The 21,174-nt window shown below is 36.3% G+C and overlaps 1 protein-coding gene across 3 annotated transcripts in view; it reads left to right on the top strand.

Annotated features, from left to right (window-relative positions):
* Positions 1 to 21,174, top strand: part of LOC123553018 (proto-oncogene tyrosine-protein kinase ROS-like) — a 133,462-nt gene that overhangs the window by 91,643 nt on the left and 20,645 nt on the right. For all 3 annotated transcript variants that reach the window (XM_053541762.1, XM_053541763.1, XM_053541764.1), the window contains 12 exons: positions 11 to 148; positions 2,350 to 2,522; positions 6,142 to 6,497; positions 10,636 to 10,799; positions 11,705 to 11,883; positions 12,990 to 13,119; positions 13,323 to 13,570; positions 14,088 to 14,151; positions 14,625 to 14,824; positions 16,071 to 16,255; positions 17,559 to 17,860; positions 20,803 to 20,970. In XM_053541762.1, coding sequence (XP_053397737.1) covers positions 11 to 148; positions 2,350 to 2,522; positions 6,142 to 6,497; positions 10,636 to 10,799; positions 11,705 to 11,883; positions 12,990 to 13,119; positions 13,323 to 13,570; positions 14,088 to 14,151; positions 14,625 to 14,824; positions 16,071 to 16,255; positions 17,559 to 17,860; positions 20,803 to 20,970 — 2,307 coding nt within the window. The remainder of the gene's footprint in view (positions 1 to 10; positions 149 to 2,349; positions 2,523 to 6,141; positions 6,498 to 10,635; positions 10,800 to 11,704; positions 11,884 to 12,989; positions 13,120 to 13,322; positions 13,571 to 14,087; positions 14,152 to 14,624; positions 14,825 to 16,070; positions 16,256 to 17,558; positions 17,861 to 20,802; positions 20,971 to 21,174) is intronic.

A 21,174-nucleotide genomic window follows, 5' to 3' on the forward strand; every position in this document is an offset into this window, starting at 1 on the left:
TTTATTTCAGAGTTTGACACAGCTAAGCTTGTAGTTGCAGTACAACATCAACATCACTTTAAGACTTGGGAGATCAAAGAGGTTGGACTCGATGGAGAGTTGATAGATGTTCTGTTTAAAACGTCTCCCATATACCCAGGTGTTACAGGTAATATTCTGTTTTAATACTGTAAAATGGATAGTGCATATACTGTAAGCATGGATAGTGTATATACTGTAAAATGGATAGTGGATACTTTTATAAACATGGAAAGTGCATATACTGTAAACATGGCCATTGCATATACTGTGAACACTAAACATGGCCAGTGCATATACTGTAAAAATGGATAGTGCATATACTGTAAGTATGGATAGTGTATATACTGTAAAAAGGATAGTGTATACTTTATAAACGTGACCAGTGCATATACTGTAAAAATGGATAGTGCATATACTGTAAGCATGGATAGTGTATATACTGTAAAAATGGATATTATATCCTTTATGAACATGGAAAGTGCATATACTGTAAACATGGATAGTTTATAAACATTAATCATGGTTAGTGCATATACTGTAAACTTGGATAGTGTATATACTGTAAACATGGATAGTGTATGTACTGTAAACATGGATAGTGTATATACTGTAAACATGGATAGTGTATGTACTGTAAACATGGATAGTGTATATACTGTAAACTATGATAGTGTATATATTGTAAACATGGATAGTGTATGTACTGTAAACATGGATAGTGTATATACTGTAAACATGGATAGTGTATGTACTGTAAACACGGATAGTGTATGTACTGTAGACACGGATAGTGTATGTACTGTAAACACGGATAGTGTATATACTGTAAACACGGATAGTGTATATACTGTAAACTTGGATAGTGTATATATTGTAAACATGGATAGTGTATGTACTGTAAACATGGATACTGTATGTACTGTAAACATGGATAGTGTATATACTGTAAACATGGATAGTGTATGTACTGTAAACATGGATAGTATATATACTGTAAACAAGGATAGTGTATATACTGTAGACATGGATAATGTATGTACTCTAGACATGGATAGTATATATACTGTAAACATGATAGTGTATGTACTGTAAACATGGATAGTGTATATACTGTAGACACGGATAATGTATGTACTGTAGACATGGATAGTCTATATACTGTAGACATGGATAATGTATGTACTGTAGCCATGGATAGTGTATATACTGTAAACATGGATAGTGTATATACTGTAGACATGGATAGTGTATGTACTTTAAACATGGATAGTGTATGTACTGTAGACATGGATAGTGTATATACTGTAAACATGGATAGTGTATATACTGTAGACACGGATATTGTATATACTGTAAACATGGATAGTGTATATACTGTAAACAGGGATAGTGTATGTACTGTAGACATGGATAGTGTATATACTGTTAACATGGATAGTGTATATACTATAAACATGATTAACATAAGCACTTTGAACATGAATATTGTATATACTGTAAACATGGATATTGTATATACTGTAGACATGGATAGTGTATGTACTTTAAACATGGATAGTGTATGTACTGTAGACACGGATAGTGTATGTACTGTAAACATGGGTAGTGTATTTACTGTAGACACTGATAGTGTATATACTGTAAACATGGATAGTGTATGTACTGTAGACACAGATAGTGTATGTACTGTAAACATGGATAGTGTATGTACTGTAAACATGGATAGTGTATATACTGTAAACATGGATAGTGTATGTACTGTAAACATGGTTAGTGTGTATACTGTAGACACAGATAGTGTATGTACTGTAAACATGGATAGTGTATGTACTGTAAACATGAATAGTGTATATACTGTAGACATGGATAGTGTATATACTATAAACATGATTAACATAAGCACTTTGAACATGGATATTGTATATACTGTAAACATGGATAGTATATATACTGTAAACATGGATGGTGTAAGTACTTTGAACGTCTTCAAACAGGAATAGTTAAAATAGTGGATAGCCTTGGTATTTTTAACATGGATAGGTAGCACAGCTATTGTAAACATGGATACTATGAAATTGTTTAATTTCGTTTGCATAAAATTTCTTGGTTTTGGCCAAAAGAGTAACACTAATATGTTGATAATGTAACAACTGTTAACAGGATTTGTGTAATTACTGTATGACTAAGTAGATTTATATGTGATAAATATAATTAAAGCTAGGATTATTCTTGTAATCATAAAATAAAGCATACTTTTAGTTTTTATATGCAAAATGTATAAAGTTTACTTGAATTTGACTATAAATCAGACTTGTATATTCTTATTAGATCTAGCATGGCATGAGGATAAATTATTTTGGACAACAAATGAAAAGGATTTGTTTGTATATCTTGGAGAGGATGATGAACAGAAGCAGTTGGACTTTGTACGAGATGCTACATGCGTGGCGTTTGACTGGCTCGGACAGAGGTTGTACTGGTCTGTACTCAGGAATGGAGATGTAAGCCCTTTGAAAACTTAATAGAGTGAATTGGTCAAATTGAAAGAGAGACATTTTTTTCAGTATAGTTTTTGCAGATATCTGCCATTTGGGCTTTTAAGATCAATGTATAATTACATTAGTAATAATGGTAAGAAAATCCAACATTTTTAGCTCACCTGTCACAAAGTGACAAGGTGAGCTTTTGTGATTGCGCGGTGTCCGTCGTCCGTCCGTGTGTGCGTGCGTCCGTGCGTGCGTCCGTTCGTAAACTTTTGCTTGTGACCACTCTAGAGGTCACTTTTTTCATGGGATCTTTATGAAAGTTGGTCAGAATGTTCATCTTGATGATATCTAGGTCAAGTTCGAAACTCGGTCACGTGCCTTCAAAAACTAGGCCAGTAGGTATAAAAATAGAAAAACCTTGTGACCTCTCTAGAGGCCATATATTTCACAAGATCTTCATGAAAATTGGTCAGAATGTTCACCTTGATGATATCTAGGTCAAGTTCGAAACTGGGTCACGTGCTGTCGAAAACTAGGTCAGTAGGTCAAATAATAGAAGAACCTTGTGACCTCTCTAGAGGCCATATATTTCATAAGATCTTCATGAAAATTAGTCAGAACGTTCATCTTGATGATATCTAGGTCAAGTTCGAAACTGGGTCACGTGCCATCAAAAACTAGGTCAGTAGGTCAAATAATAGAAAAACCTTGTGACCTCTAAAGGCCACATTTTTCATGGGATCTGTATGAAAGTTGGTCTGAATGTTCATCTTGATGATATCTAGGTCAGTTTCGAAAGTGGGTCACGTGCCATCAAAAACTAGGTCAGTAGGTCAAATAATAGAAAAACCTTGTGACCTCTCTAGAGGCCATATTTTTAGCTCACCTGTCACATAGTGACAAGGTGAGCTTTTGTGATCACCCTTCGTCCGTCGTGTGTCCGTGCGTCCGTGCGTCCGTCCGTGCGTCCGTCAACAATTTCTTGTCTGCACGATAGTGGTTTCATTTATGATTTTATTTTAACCAAACTTGCACACAACTTGTATCACCATAAGATCTCGGTTCCTTTCTTGAACTGGCCAGATCCCATTATGGGTTCCAAAGTTATGGCCCCTGAAAGGGCCAAAATCAGCTATTTTGACCTTGTATGCACAATAGCAGCTTTATTTATGATTTGATTTTTACCAAACTGGCACACAACTTGTATCACCATAAGATCTTGATTCCTTTCTTGAACTGGCCAGATTCCATTATGGGTTCCAGAGTTATGGCCCCTGAAAGGACCAGAATTAGCTATTTTGCCCTTGTCTGCACAATAGCAGCTTCATTTATGATTTGAATTTAATCAAACTTGCACAAAACTTGTGTTGCCATAAGATCTCAGTTCCTTTGTTGAACCGGCCAGATCCCCTAATGGGTCCCAGAGTTATGGCCCCTGAAAGGGCCAAAGTTAGCTATTTTGACCTTGTCTGCACAATAGCAACTTCATTTATGATTTGATTTTAACCAAACTTGCACACAACTTGTATCACCACAAGATCTTGGTTCCTTTCTTCAACTGGCCAGATTCCATCATGGGTTCCAGAGTTAAATGTCCAGAATTGGCTATTTTGGCTTTTGCAGCCATATAGAGACTTCATTTATGGTTTTATTTGAAACAAACTTCCAAAATATCTTCGACAACAATAAATCTTGGATTCCATGACAAATCAGATCCAATCATAGTTTCCAGAGTTATTTTATATCTGATTACCACCACTGATTGTAGTCAAAATGGATTTATATCAGTAAGTACTTACAGGACTTATTTGAAATTTCATTATTGTCATTAGTTGGACCGAGCCAATCAGGGTAAATAACTATGGACTGATTTTATGTCAAATTACCTCCCTTTATTTCAAATTAAAATGGGTATATCTCCGTAACTAATGAAGATACTGATCTGAAATTTCATTTATGTCATTAGATTTATTTGGCAGATCCTTCTTTTGTTAACTTACATTAATTTTCTTTTGAATTACTTCCCTTTTACGTTACTATAAATAGCCTATTATTAGTAACTTTTTTATTATTGGCCGTAGGGAAAAACCGAGACCACTTTTCTGTGGTACAACATGGATGGTACCTCCAATTTTTAGGTGTATTTTGACATATCTGTACCTTGTAAGAATTTTGTTTTTCTTTTTGGTTAAATTTCTTTCCTTTGTTGTTCCTGTTCTTTGGACTTAGATATTTTTTCTGAGGACCTTCTTGTCCTCAAGTGCAATGATAACAGGTGAGCGATATAGGGCCATCATGGCCCTCTTGTTCAGTAGGTCAAATAATAGAAAAACCTTGTGACCTCTAAAGGCCACATTTTTCATGGGATCTGTATGAAAGTTGGTCTGAATGTTCATCTTGATGATATCTAGGTCAGTTTCGAAAGTGGGTCACGTGCCATCAATAACTAGGTCAGTAGGTCAAATAATAGAAAAACCTTGTGACCTCTCTAAAGGCCATATTTTTCATGGGATCTGTATGAAAGTTGGTCTGAATGTTCATCTTGATGATATCTAGGTCAAGTTCGAAACAGGGTCATGTGCGGTCAAAAATTAGGTCAGTAGGTCTAAAAATAGAAAAACCTTGTGACCTCTCTAGAGGCCATACTTGTGAATGGGTCTCCATAAAAATTGGCCAGAATGTTCACCTTGATGATATCTAGGTCAAGTTTAAACTGGGTCACGTGCCTTAAAAAACTAGGTCAGTAGGTCAAATAATAAAAAAACCTTGTGACCTCTCTAGAGGCCATATTTTCATGGGATCTGTATGAAAGTTGGTCTGAATGTTCATCTTGATGATATCTAGGTCAAGTTTGAAACTGGGTCAGCTGTGGTCAAAAACTAGGTCAGTAGGTCTAAAATTAGAAAAATCTTTTGACCTGTCTAGAGGCCATATTTTTCAATGGATCTTCATGAAAATTGATCTGAATATTCATCTTGATGATATCTAGGTCAAGTTTTGAAACTGGGTCACGTGCGGTCAAAAACTAGGCCAGTAGGTATAAAAATAGAAAAACCTTGTGACCTCTCTAGAGGCCATATTTTTCATGAGATCTTCATGAAAATTAGTGAGAATGTTCACCTTGATGATATCTAGATAAAATTCAAAACAGGGTCACGTACCTTCGAAAACTAGGTCAATAGGTCAAATAATAGAAAAACCTTGTGACCTCTCTAGAGACCATATATTTCAATGGATCTTCTTGAAAATTGGTCAGAATTTTTATCTTGATAATATCTAGGTCAAGTTCAAAACTGGGTCACATGAGCTCAAAAACTAGGTCACTATGTCAAATAATAGAAAAAACGACTTCATACTCAAAAGTGAGTCATGTGGGAAGAGGTGAGCGATTCAGGACCATCATGGTCCTCTTGTTTAAAGTTTTCAGTCTAGAAAATTTGATAATTTTGGTTGGTTTTTACTTAATACATAGATCATCTCTTTTTTCCTAATACTTAGATTTTAAGTTTAATATATTCATTGATGTACATTATGCATTAATGTAATACTATTTACAAAATATCTAACAACCATCAATATAGATCATATGTAAGTCTTTTGTCAGAATTAGTTTGACATGTGTCTTGTTTCACAGTCTCAGATCAGGAGGGCTGATATATATGGTGATACAGAGGAGTTTGTGTACCAAGCATTGGCTAGAGATATGGCCTTGGACAGTGTCAAAGGTCGTCTATACTGGGTCACAGGGGTCAGCGTGGAAACAACATTCCTAAATGGCAATGATCATTTGGAATACTTCTCTCTTCAGCCATTCTCAGGAAAGCAGGTGATCAGTCTGACTATTGATCATGATCACCAGAAGCTTATGTGGTATGTGAAAGGGTTTGAGGACCAGTCACTATACATGGCTGATCTGTTCAGTAACCATGGCAACTATGATGATGTCATCAAATCTGTTACCCTTGTTGGGAAAATCCAGGACATTGAAAAGTGAGTGAATACTGAATAATGTATAGTTGATTAAAATTTAATGGAGGTGATTTTACACCTCCCAAGGGAATTATTGTCTCGGATATCTCATGTTTAAATTTGCCTGTAATTGCAAATGATACGATGAAATGACAAGAGTAGTATGTTGACATTTGATATTTAAATGTTAAAACAATTTTGAATGATGAGACACCATTAATTTTGTAGAGGTATGAATTGCATTGAACTGTCAGATGGAATAGTTCCTTATTTAGTTATATGATTATATTCACAAGAATTGATTTCCCTGAAACTCCAAAACAGGTTTTACTAATAATCTTGATGTTTGTATGTTGGTGTGTATATGTTAAAATAATGAACAGGTCATATTTGCTCCAATTTCAGATTTCTTTTCTATGGTCACAAAAAACTCTGACTTTTTGCCTGTCTCAGGCAATGTCTTGCATTTGTATGCAGATACTTTGACATTTGATGTTCTGCGTGCAATCACATAGCCTTTATAGAAACGTGCAATATAGGGCATATGTATGCAGATGTTCTGAAAAATGACATTTGATTGTTGTATATCAAGGACAGGAATTTTTTTTTTAAATCAACATATCATTTTGAGTATGGACTTCAGAAAGTTTGAATTTGTATCTTCTGCGTATTTATGCGAAAACTTCATAATTTATCAGCGTGCTTTCTTGCAAAAATGAAATCAACAGACAACTGTTAAGTTTTCAAAATATTTTGAATAGATTTTACTTTTTTTAGCTCACATGTCACTTTGTGACAAGGTGAGCTTTTGTGATCGCACAGCGTCCGTCGTCCGTCCGTCCGTCAGTCCGTCCGTCCGTCCATAAACTTTTGCTTGTGACCACTCTAGAGGTCATATTTTTCATGGGATCTTTATGAAGGTTGGTTTGAATGTCCATCTTGATGATATCTAGGTCAAGTTCGAAACTGGGTTACATGCGTTCCAAAACTAGGTCAGTAGGTCTAAAAATAGAAAAACCTTGTGACCTTTCTAGAGGCCATACTTTTCAATGGATCTTCATGAAAATTGGTCAGAATGTTCACCTTGATGATATCTAGGTCAAGTTTTAAACTTGGTCATGTGCCATCAAAAACTAGGTCAGTAGGTCAAATAATAAAAAAACCTTGTGACCTCTCTAGAGGCCATATTTTTATGGGATCTGTATGAAAGTTTGTTTGAATGTTCATCTTGATGATATCTAAGTCAAGTTCGAAACTGAGTCACGTGCAGTCCAAAACTAGGTCAGTAGGTCTAAAAATAGAAAAACCTTGTGACCTCTCTAGAGGCCATACTTTTCAATGGATCTTCATGAAAGTTGGTCAGTATGTTCACCTTGATGATGTCTAGGTCAGATTTGAAACTGGGTCATGTGCCATCAAAAACTAGATCAGTAGGTCAAATAATGAAAAAACATAGTGACCTCTCTAGAAGCCATATTTTTCATGGGAACTATATGAACGTTGGTCTGAATGTTCATCTTGATGATATCTAGGTCAAGTTCGAAACTGGGTCAACTGCGGTCAAAAACTAGGACAGTAGGTCTAAAAATAGAAAAATCTTTTGACCTCTCTAGAAGCCATACTTATAAATGGATCTTCATGAAAATTGGTCAGAATGTTCACCTTGATGGTATCTAGGTCAAGTTTAAAACTGGGTTACATGCCATCAATAACTAGGTCAGTAGGTCAAATAATAGAAAAACCTTGTGACCTCTCTAGAGGCCATATTTTTCATGGGCTCTGTATGAAAGTTGGTCTGAATGTTCATCTTGATGATATCTATGTCAAGATTGAAACTGGTCAGCTGTGGTCAAAAACTAGGCCAGTAGGTCTAAAAATAGAAAAACCTTGTGACCTCTCTAGAGGCCATAATTTTGAATGGATCTTCATGAAAATTGGTCAGAATGTTCACCTTGATGATATCTAGGTCAAGTTTTAAACTGGGTCATGTGCCATCAAAAACTAGGTCAGTAGGTCAAATAATAAAAAAACCTTGTGACCTCTCTAGAGGCCATATTTTTATGGGATCTGTATGAAAGTTGGTCTGAATGTTCATCTTGATGATATCTAAGTCAAGTTCGAAACTGAGTCACGTGCAGTCCAAAACTAGGTCAGTAGGTCTAAAAATAGAAAAACCTTGTGACCTCTTTAGAGGCCATACTTTTCAATGGATCTTCATGAAAGTTGGTCAGTATGTTCACCTTGGTGATGTCTAGGTCAAGTTTGAAACTGGGTCATGTGCCGTCAAAAACTAGGTCAGTAGGTCAAATAATGAAAAAACATAGTGACCTCTCTAGAGGCCATATTTTTCATGGGAACTATATGAACGTTGGTCTGAATGTTCATCTTGATGATATCTAGGTCAAGTTCGAAACTGGGTCAACTGCGGTCGAAAACTAGGACAGTAGGTCTAAAAATAGAAAAATCTTGTGACCTCTCTAGAAGTCATACTTGTAAATGGATCTTCATGAAAATTGGTCAGAATGTTCACCTTGATGGTATCTAGGTCAAGTTTAAAACTGGGTTACATGCCATCAATAACTAGGTCAGTAGGTCAAATAATAGAAAAACCTTGTGACCTCTCTAGAGGCCATATTTTTCATGGGCTCTGTATGAAAGTTGGTCTGAATGTTCATCTTGATGATATCTATGTCAAGATCGAAACTGGGTCAGCTGTGGTCAAAAACTAGGTCAGTAGGTCTAAAAATAGAAAAACCTTGTGACCTCTCTAGAGGCCATAATTTTGAATGGATCTTCATGAAAGTTAGTCAGAATGTTCATCTTGATGTTATCTAAGTCAAGTTTGAAACTGGGTCAACTGCGGTCAAACACTAGGTCAGTAGGTCTAAAAATAGAAAAACCTTGTGACCTCTCTAGAGGCCATACTTTTGAATGGATCTTCATGAAAATTGGTCAGAATGTTCACCTTAATGATATCTAGGTCAAATTCGAAACTGGGTCACGTGCTGTCAATAACTAGGTTAGTAGGTCAAATAATAAAAAACATTGTGACCTCTCTAGAGGCCTTCTTTTTCAATGGATCTTCATGAAAATTGGTCAGAATTTTTATCTTGATGATATCTAGGTCAGGTTCAAAACTGGGTCACATGAGCTCAAAAACTAGGTCACTATGTCAAATAATAGAAAAAATGACGTCATACTCAGTTCAAAACTGGATCATGTGGAGACAGGTGAGCAATTCAGGACCATCATGGTCCTCTTGTTTCACTAAATTTGGCTCTTGCAAGATAAAGCCGAAATCTTTGTAATGGATTTGGTAGATAATCATAAGGTCCTCTCCCAAATTTGTTCAAATGGGGGTGCTTGGCCTCTTTCAGGGCAGCTAGGCCTAAAAATAGAAATACCTTTAAGGACTTCTCATGACCTGCATAATATATCTTCATCAGACTCATAGTATTAGTGTTTTTTATGGCTTTTCTAAATGTTGGAAGATATTGGTCAAAATATCATACTTTAACATGCATATCTAAGTTTCAGGCATATTGTTTTGTTGTCAGAAGTTACTTTTTAATAAGAAAATCTTTTAGGGTTTTTAATATGTTTGCAGAAATTCCAAAGTCAGAATTTCTGCGTATATATACTTATGAAATGAATTTTTTTTTTCGGTATTCATACGAAATGAACAACAGTATAGGAACAGCAAATAGCACGATTCATGTTGCTGATCCTATTCTGTTGTTCATTTCGCATGAATTCCCCAAAAAATAATTTCATATCTTATATTTACATTATATTTCCTTTCCATTTGCAAACAAGTTTTGTTATAAATTGCAACTTTTTGTTGCATTTAACATTAAAATCAGCTTCCCATCATTTTCAATGGAAAAGAATAAGGCAAATGTAAATATTTAATATTGCATAAGATTTGATGTCTTAGATGAACAAAATTCAATTTTGGAGTTTTTTTGGACCATACACGGAAAGTCTGAAATTGGACAAAAAACTAGCTGGAATGAAAAAATTTTCAGACACTTCACAAACAATTTTCAGAAGTTTTCAGTGATTGAGAAAACTTTTGCCAATCCAAAATGTTGTTTATTATGGAGAATTATAAGACATCAAAATATAAATTATAAATAGAATAAACTTTCAATTTCAGGTTTTCTGCTATACAGTATTTCTCGCATCATTTGTTATGGGTGGATGAACAAATGTCTTTGAGAGTTGGTAATTCCCAGGGGAACTATACAGCCAGAATGTCAGCCATTGATGCTCCTGTATCAGTATTCACTCTAAAACACAAATCTCTACATAGATATCCAGGTATGTGTAGACAATGAGTTTCTTCACAAATACACAGATATGTGTGGTCAGTGAGTTTCTACATAGATATCTGGGGGTATGTGTAGACAGTGACTTTCTACATAGATGTTCAGATATGTGTAGTCAGTGGGTTTCTGCATGTGTAGACAGTGAGTTTATACACAGATACCCAGGCATTTGTAGACAATGAGTTTCTATATATCAAGGTATGTGTAGACAGTGAGTTCCTACATAAATTTCCAGGCATGTGAAGACAGTGAGTTTCTACATAGATACCCAGGTATTTGTTGACAGTGAGTTTATCTATGTGTAGTCATGAGTTTCTGCATGTGTAGACAATGAGTTTCTACATAAATACCCAGGTATTCGTAGACAGTAAGTTTCTACATACATATCAAGGTATGTGTAGACAGTGAGTTTCTACATAGATTTCCAGGCATGTGAAGACAGTCAGTTTCTACATAGACATCAGGATATGTGTAGACGGGGAGTTTCTATAAAGATACCCGGGTATGTGTATCAGTGATTCCCTATATAAATGCTCAGGAATGCTAAGGGGGCCTCTGTTGTTATGGTCACTGACTTTGGATCAACTGTCCCACATTGCAGTGGGTTTGAAACCTCATTTGGGATATAGAATCCTTCCTGTGAGAAAGCCATCAAGCTTGATTACTTAAGGTTTGTTATGTTGATATTCCCAGTTTAAGTAGTGGCAAGGATATCCATGCTTCTGAATATTGAAAGAATTATGACACAGGTATGAACTTTCCACTCGTATCTCTTTAAACTTTAACATTATGCAGTAAGTTATAAAAATTCATCTGTCATGTAGAAAGTGTATACTCACAATACAAACAGCTTCAGTTAGTTACTGTTCAAACCAATTTATATTTCTTTATTTCCAGAAAACCTAAATTCATCAAGTATAGTGGTAATACCATCTGTGATCAGACCAGACTCAATTACTTGTATTGGACTTGCCTCAAGATTCAATATTACCTGGCAACCATCTACAGAGGTCAATCATGGTCATGTGACCTATAAACTCTCAGTAAAAGCTGAAGGCATTCCAGACATTAAGGAGGTACACAAGAATTCCTATCTTTATTGAAAACTTTATATCTTTAAATTTTAATATTTTTATTATGCCCCCAAAGGGAGGCATATTAGTTTTCAACTGTCCGTCCGTTCGTTCATTCGTAGTTAGTTAGTTCGTTCGTTCGTCACAACGTTAACTTTTTGCATGAAGGCACTTTACTCGCGAACCACTGCACCCAGGACCTTCAGACTTCACATGCTGATAGTACTTATTGAGTGCACGACCCCTACTGACTTTGGGGTCACCAGGTCATAGTTCAAGGTCACCAGGTCAAAGGTCAAGGCACTGCGGGGGCATTTGTCACCATTAGTGACAGCTCTTGTTACCAAATGACTTGCTGCTGAGTCGTGCCAGGATTAGAATAACTTTATTTGGTGGAAAAATCAAGTTGGCTTCTTGAACATTGTAGTATTAACCAGGTTCCTGTGTATTCCTGATGTCGATGGGACTTTGGGCACTTTCTTCAGTTGAACCATTGAACAGCTGTTTGGTCTAAGCTGTTGATACAACCAAATCCCAAGCAAGCACATATAGTTGTGGAAAATCAACTTTGTTAGATGATATTTGAATTTTTGAGAATATTTTAAAACAAACTTCTTATTCAAAATAGTAAAAAGCAAAATTAAAGAAGAATTTAAAAAGCTTATTCTATTTCATGAGTATGATCATTTCCAACATTATGTTACAATGAAACACTACTTGTATGAGCATCAAGCTCCGAGACTCGTTTGTATAGTTCATGTGACAGGTGGCTTTTCTGTGCTGGGGTTGCTTGAAAACCCCTGATAACTCATTTTTCTTCCTCCCCATGCAATCTCAAGCATTTGGAGTTTTACTGTGTGTTACATCTGTGTATAAGTTACATACTGAAAAGTTATTAATATTCATTGGGGACAAGTTTTAGTGGATTACATGGTTGAGTGAATCCATGAAATCAAATACACGTGTACAAGGAAAGTGCCCATTCATTTTGTTATAAAAATTTGATATCCAGTAATTCATATCCCAATGAAATAGCAGTTTTTGCCCAAGCCATGAAATGCCATGCCTACAAAAATGATTTTACAGTATATGAAAATATTTTGTTTCAGGTTCTTTATCATCCCAGGTTTACTGTGGAAGGATTAGCTCCGTACACTCCTGTTACTATATCTGTACAGGCCCATACATACTGGGGTTCTGGGCCACACACTGTCACCACTGTTAAATCACCTATGGCTGGTAAGTATGGGGTTTTGATGTTTCAGTACACTTCAGTATCTGTTCAGGCTTATACGTATGAATATACCTTAATGGTAGCTCTACTGTACTTTATTTCCTATTAGTTAAGTATATTTGTAGATTTTCTTCAAATCCTTGATTGCCTTATTTACTAAGTTTAACCTTTTTCATAATGGTTGTAATTGAATTTTTACATTTTGCAGCACCCAGTGAGCCTATATCACCAAAGGTATATGTTACACAGAGGAAGAATGCGGCTTTGTCAAAGCTCACACTTGCAGCAGATTTCCGATGGTCTGAACCAACTGAGCTCAATGGGATCTTGAGCCAACAAATAGTTCGTTACTGGCAGAGCGATAAACCAATGCATAAAAGTACTACATCTCTACCGCCATCTGCCAGGCATTTCATACTGGACGACCTGCAAGGAAATACAACATACTTTTTTGAGGTAAATTGATATGTAAAATATAGTTATTTTACAAGGATATTTATCAGCTATGTTGGTGCAAATCTAATGGTTTGAACCCTGTCTGGCCAAATCTAATGGTTTGAACCCTGTCTGGGCAAATTCCTTTTTGTAAGCTATCTTGCAAGTTGAATAATTTAAATAGTTACCTGAAGCCTGTTATTTTACATTAGAGAGAGAAGGTTCCTACAACTGAAGTCTTGCAATCTGAGGACTGCTTCCTGGATTTCTGACCAGTATTCATGCATAAATTGTAAGAATATGTGGAGATCTGGATCAAATTTTGCTGTTACCAGGATTCAAAATCCCTAACCTCCTGATCATAAACCTGATGTTTTAACCCTGCACCACTGTTTATATGCCAGAAAGGCCCTAATGTTGTCTCAGAATGTTGGAAGATATATAAAGAAAATGTTTCTGTATGTCCAAGTCACAAAAACAGAAATCAGACTCATGCGTGTATAAATTGTAATACACTGTAGTATTTAATGTTTTCCAGGTTGAATGCTGTACTCCAGCTGGCTGTGGGCCCAGATCTCCAACTGTTAATGCTACAGCAGACGGTAAACTTATTTAATTTTATATAAAATCTGTATAGGTTAAATGTTCTTTTTATGAGCACCTGGGCCTGTATTTCTGAAACTTAGACAGTTCAAATTGTTTTGTAACAAATATGTATTGCTGAAACTTTGCATAGCTTCTTGTTTTAGTATATACTATATTCTTGCAAAGTTTCATTACAAATACAGGGCAATATAAAGCTTTAGAACTCTGTAAGATTTAAAATGTTCATAATTATGGGCCAAGAACAGATGTCATATAACAATTAATATCTTAAATAGAAAAAAAAGTTTTCATCATGTCTAATTCTTCCAGTTTGACATTAGTACAATTGATTGTTCTTTCACAAAAGCTGTATAGTATTTGGCCTGATTTTCATATACAGTGAAGGAAAATCTGCTGTCTGCTATATTTTTCATTTACAGTGACGGAATGTTGTTGGTTATATTTTAATTCTGTTTAAACTTGGTTGCAGCTGTGAATCCTGTTCCTAAGGTTCTTATTGCAACTAAAGATGGTATACACATTGCTGAGGCAGATAACATCCAGAACACTTCAATCACTATGGCAACCAAGTCAGTGTCTGCACTTAGTTACCTGTCCCAAGATGATAAATACTATTGGATTACCAGCGATAAATATCTCGAACAGTTTCCACCAGTTACAGGCAAAAGGGTATGTAGAGCCTTAAATTACAAGAGTGCAAACTACCATGCTTGAACAAATAATATGAAATACTATATCTTGTATCAAGAGGTTCATAGGTTAAAGGTTGCAAGATGACCTTGAACTTGAGGTCAAAGTAGGATATTGTATGTTATGTAGTCAACTTATTTTAGTGGTTATATCTTTGTATGAGAAACACTGAACCTTGACAGTGTGATTTGGGAGTCCTTAACCTTCAGCTTGTTTGCAGCAAGTGATTTTGCCTTTGTGATCAGTGCAGACCAAGATCAGCCTGCACATCCATGCAGGCTGATCATGGTCTGCACTGCTATTCAGTCAATAAATTTTCAGAGAACGTGTCTTCAAATTCTTCAAAATAAATATAATTCTTGAAAAATAGATTTAAATTCTTGAAATTCAATACCTTTTCTATTTTGAAATTAGAAAGAAAATTACAGATTAAGCCACATTATAAATCTTTATGACAGCATCATTTTGTGTAATAGCTAGGAAGATGCCATACTCTTTTTATTACAGAAAGCGTGAAGAATATCTTTTTAAATAGATAATGAGGAATATAATTCTTCATGTCTGGAATTCCAGGGAATTATTGTGACAGCTGCTATTGTTCTCATGTCCCAATTTCCATGGAAGTATTATGACAATCTACTGTAGTCTTTATGTCCCAGTTTGCAGGAAATATTTTGATACCTGCTAAAGACTTCATGTCACAATTTCTGGTGACATCTACTATAGACCCGATGTCGGATTTCTGGGAAAGCATTGTGACATCTGCTATTCATGTCCCAATTTCTGTGAAAGCATTGTGACATCTGCTGTAATATTCATGTCCCAGTTTTTTGGGAAGCATTGTGTCACCTACTGAGTTTGCAGTATTCAAGTTTGGAGACCAGCCTGAAAACTCCTGACTGGTTGATTTTGAACTAGGTATTGAAATTGACCAGTGGCAAGGCTGCACTTCGAGTTTGGTAATATCACCATGACCTAATCTTAGTTAACGTTTACCCTGCTAGATTACCAAAATGGACTTGTCCATCTTTCAATTTGGGCAATACCATTTATTATTCAAAGGGGTGTTCACTGAAATTTTACAGACTGAATAGCGAACAGTGCAAACCATGACCAGACTGCATGGATGTGCAGGCTGATCTTGGTCTGCACTGGTCGCAAAGGCAGAATTCCTTGCTGCCAGCAGGCTTAAGGTTAGTTACAGTGAACATTGTTTCTATGACAGCTGCTACATCTTGAGAGTGAGGATCACAAGATGACCTTGGACTGGGTGAGCAGGACACTTTATACTGTGGAGAGTAACTTGTCGTCTGCTGCAGTCATCAGTTATAATCTGGATGAAGGAAAAGAGTACAGGCTGATTGAGAGAAAGACAAGGATAGGAGATATTGTTGTTGATCCCTATACAAGGTATAACTTTCTTAGAAATGATTTATAGAATTGGTCAGTGGTAGACTGGCAAAGATTGCTCAATGATGAAATAAAAATTTTGATATTTCTGAATGCAAAAATGACATGGTGGTGTTGTTTCCTGGTCTGGTTCCAAGTCTTGCCAGTAAAGTAAACCTGAGTTTACTTGCTCATGCCTAAATATAATGGTCAAAAAGGCAACAGGGATTTGCCTCCAACATTTGAAAGCTAGAATATCACCTATGGTATCTTGTTTTGGTTTGACACATTGTGATACTGTTTAGGAAGTTTAAGCATATTTTTACACTAAATTTGTATTATTTTATGACAGCAATAACAACTAATTTCTACTTTCACTAATAAATTTAATACTGACTAGAAGGATATGTATTTGGCATCAAAATGTTATTATGCATATATATGTATATTCATATAAAACCATTTCAACATGATAAACATAATCACACATGTAAATTGAATAATGACACATAAAATCAAATAAGACTTAATTCAACCGGAAATGGAAAGGCCTTTGTTGTGTCACGTGATAATATTGGTCACGTGATCCGCAACAAAATGGCCGCTTATCGTACTTTCGTACTCAACTATTTTCGTACCCAAATATTTTCGACCCCATGTTTTGCAGCAAAAATAAATTAAATTATGCTGAATGCATAATTGTGCTTATGTTTTTGGTTTGATGTATGGGAATCCTGATATATTTAGTTATTCTGGGTTAAGTGGTTAAATTTGTTGACATTTAATTGCTAGCTGTTTGTTCAACACCTTGCTTGGGGTGTAGATTTCTTTGTGTGAGGAACTGGCTTGCTGATGGTCAGCGGTTTTACTCAGGGTCCCCTCCCATGCCTGAATGCCTGAAGAGACATCTAGGGTCTTTCTCCACCACGAAAAGCTAGAAAGAAACCATATGACCTATAATTGTGTCAGTGTGAATTTAACCCTAACAAAAAATACCATGGTTACGTGTTACTATGTTTTTGTAACAGAAATATCTGGATGAGATAAATGATGACAGGGGCCTTGGTAGTTTAGTAGTTAATGAATAATGATGCTGACTATATTACTAGCCTCTCGCCACTGTGGGTTCAAGCCTTACTAAGGGTTATTTTCTTCCAATGCAGGAAGCCATCCATCAGTGTTGATTATTTTACTTTCCTGAAATATTGCCTAAGGTCTCCCTCCACCACAAAAATGCTCAATAGTTGTCTGTATCTGTGACCCGGCCCAGCAAAATCAAACTTGGTTAAACAATTAAAATGTATTCTTTCTTCTGCTATTGCAGCTCTTTACTATGGACAGAGTTCAATCCAGCAGACAGATCATGGAAAATTACCAGGACAACAACAAATAATCCAAGCAACTTGCATGATTTCTTCAGTCGTCAGCGACGCAGACGTAATGTACACAATGCTTGCAACTGTCCAGCCAATGAGAAAGTGTCTTCTGCTGTCACTGTGGATCTGTCAGCAGACGGTCATACAGAGATAATGTATGTGGATAGGGAAAGTCTTAGTCTGAAAGCAGCGGATATGGATGCTTGTAAATGTAGAACATTATTGAATACAGCATCTTCAGATAGGAAAGGTGAGTATCTCAGATATTTATGCCTCCCCCTCCCCACTGGGGGGAAACATACTGTTTATGCCCTTTTCATCCATCTGTGCATCTGTCACACTTCATTTCTGATCAATAACTGGACAATTATTTGACCTAGAACCTTAAAACTTCATAGCGTGATAGGGCTTACAATGACCTCTATTGTATTTTGGGTCACTCCATGAAAGGTCAAGGTTACAGGGGTCTAAACATGGAAAACTGTTTCAGAATAATAACTAGAGAACCACTTGACCTTGAACCTTCACCCTTCACAGGATGATTGCACATGCAGAATGGATGACCCCTATTGATTTTGGGGTCACTTGATCAAAGGTCAAGGTCACAGGGGCCAGGACATGAAAAACTGTTTGTGATCAATAAATGTAGAACCATTTGACCTCGAAACTTCGTAGGTGATAGGCTTACAGAGTAGATGACCCCTATTGTTTTTGGGGGTCTTTTGATCAAAGGTCAAGGCTGCAAAGACCTGAACATTGAAAACCATGTCCGATCAATAACGTGAGAACCACTTGACCCAGAATGATGAATTTTCATAGGATGATTGGACATGGAGAGTAGATGATTGATCTTGGGACCATTCTTTCAGGCGTCAAGATCGCAGGGACCAGAACATGGAAAACCATTTCCAATCCATACCTTGAGAACCACTTGACTAAAAATGTTGAAACTTCTTTGGATGATTGAACATGCCAAGTAGATGAACCCAATTGCATTTCAGTCGCTGAGCCAACCATCTGTCTTTTTGACTTTGGCTCCTGTCCCCTATTGACTGCTTGCCTATTACTACTATGCTTTGGGGGAGACATGTGCTTTTCTTCAGATAGGATAGGAAAGGTGAACCTCTCAGATATTTGTTGATTTGAGCACAAACAGCACTTGCTTGAGCACTAATTTTACTAACGGAATTTAATTTTTGCACAATTAGAGACAGGGGCTTCAATGGCCGGGTGGTTAATAAGGTTGCTGACTTAGAATCACTTGCCCCTAATAGATTTGGGTTCAGCCCTCTCTTGTGGCATAGATTTCTTCATGTGAGGAAGCAATCCAGCTGGCTTATGGAAGGTGGTCAGTTTTACCCAGGTACCCTTTCGTGATGAAGTATTGCACAGGGGGGCACCTGGGGTCTTCCTCCTTGACCTATAGTTGTGTCGGTGAGTCATTAAACCCAACAATAAACAAAAAATAAACAAAACAAAAAATATTCGAGACAGATTTCTATATTTGATCATTCAAAAATATGTAATAAAATCCTTTGGACTTTGTCAGGATACCAGTTATATGACCTAGGGAAATGCCTACGCCTTTAGTATCTTGAACAATGAAATGGGTCCTATTGTTAAGGCGACTATATCTTAGATTAGCTGACAAACGATGTAGAATGTCCTTTGTTAAGACATACAGCTGGTGAGACCAATATCTCTTATATAAAATTTTCCTCTGGCTACCTTGCCTAAAGATTCGTCTGGCTACCTTGCCTAAAGATTCGTGTACCAGTGATCTTTAAATGTTTAATTATGAGCTAGATAATTTCAGGAATCAGGCAAAAATCATTCAATGTTTCAACTATAACCTTCAACTTAAATTCAGCATTTTAAACTCCTATAGACTGGAGATGCTATACTTGACTGGTCTTTGTGTCGAAGTTCCCTTCAGACAATGTCTTTGAACAACAACGTATGAGTCCTATCGCGTAGATGCTCAGCCTAATTGTCTATGTTCTTTTAATTAAAGCTGCAACTTGGTAAAATTGCCCTGACTCCTGGATGCTCAGTGCCTATATGCTATCACTTACAGCATTCAACTACCATATAGGTATAACCCTGATGCCTTGGCTGTACTTCGCCAATAAAGCTGAACCTCGTCTTTAAGCTGGAACTCTCCTACTTTCTTAGGAGATCACTAAAACCTATGTCTCTGCCTCAGCTTTCTGATGCTCAGCCTATATTTGCTATCGTCTATAGCATCCAACTACCCTTAAGGTAAAACTCCTATGCGCTGGCCCTATAGCTCGAAACCTTGTTGAAATTCTGCAACTCATCTTTAGTCTATGAACTTCAAACGTCTTCTTTTTAATAATTTATCCGCCCTGACAGTGTAGTTGCAATAACTTCCTCATCAAGGTACTGGGATAAATTATTAGTTAAATCCTCGATGTGTCTTCTTCAATCGCTGGATACTGAATGATCTCTCTGTCATCCATCTACCTATTAATTTTATACCTTAGCAGACGTGAGCTTTGATTGGTGCTATTTATAGAACTTGTTTCTGATTGGTCCAATTGTATGTAGTATTTCACAATGGGTACTGACTCTAACAAATATCTGGTTCCCTTTTTACTATTGTATATAACTTAATGTATGATGCTGGGATCCAGCTATCAACATAATGAGCCCAAATCAGCTACAAATGACCTAAATCCTATTAATAACAACAACTCAACAATAATTATAGCAATGATAGCATGAAAAGGGAGTCAAGCACTATCTGTGCTTATGTTTTACGTTATCAATATATCAAACATACAAATTATTCTGACAGACTTGTCCGTCAAAGGTAGATCTCTCAATCTTCCTTTTTACCAAAGTTTGCATCAGATGCACTGTCTGATTCAAAGACTCACAAAATACTGCCAAGCACCTAACAAGCATGTCGATATAGATACATAACACGAGTTAACTCCCCTCCTACCATAAATCATGCATCTGCCAATTACTTTATGCATATACCATAAAAAATCTTCCACTTGTGAATACCACTTGAGAATCTTACATTTTAACAAATGACATAGTCCCTATTGAAAAATTACATCTGGTTTTCTCTCATAGAAAGATATTTTTGTCTTTCACTATACAAACAAATATTCTCCTATTGCAACCTTTTTGCAGTATTGTTTGTCATTTGTATTTCAGGTTTGCCAGCAGATGTGATGACTGTAGACCATGTGTATATATACTGGTACAACAGTGACAGTCAGAGGTTATACATCATGGATAAAGCTACTGGAAATCTGCAGCACACGTCGCTAGAACATGTGACTGATATCCAGGCTTATGGTGCTCACCTTCATCCTTTACCAGGTATATTTTACACATTAAATTGTTCATGCTCTCCAAAAGGGAAGCATGTGGTAATGGGAGTGCCTGCCAATGTGTAAGTTTGTCTGTTAGTCTGCAAGAAACATTTCTTGTGTCAGCTTTACCTTTTAAATGAATGAAACTTTACAAAAATATTAAACATTCTGATTTGAGCAAAAGTCAGGCCTGTACCTTTATGGACAAGTT

This window comes from Mercenaria mercenaria, chromosome 4, assembly GCF_021730395.1.
Source record: "Mercenaria mercenaria strain notata chromosome 4, MADL_Memer_1, whole genome shotgun sequence".
NCBI lineage: Eukaryota > Metazoa > Mollusca > Bivalvia > Venerida > Veneridae > Mercenaria > Mercenaria mercenaria.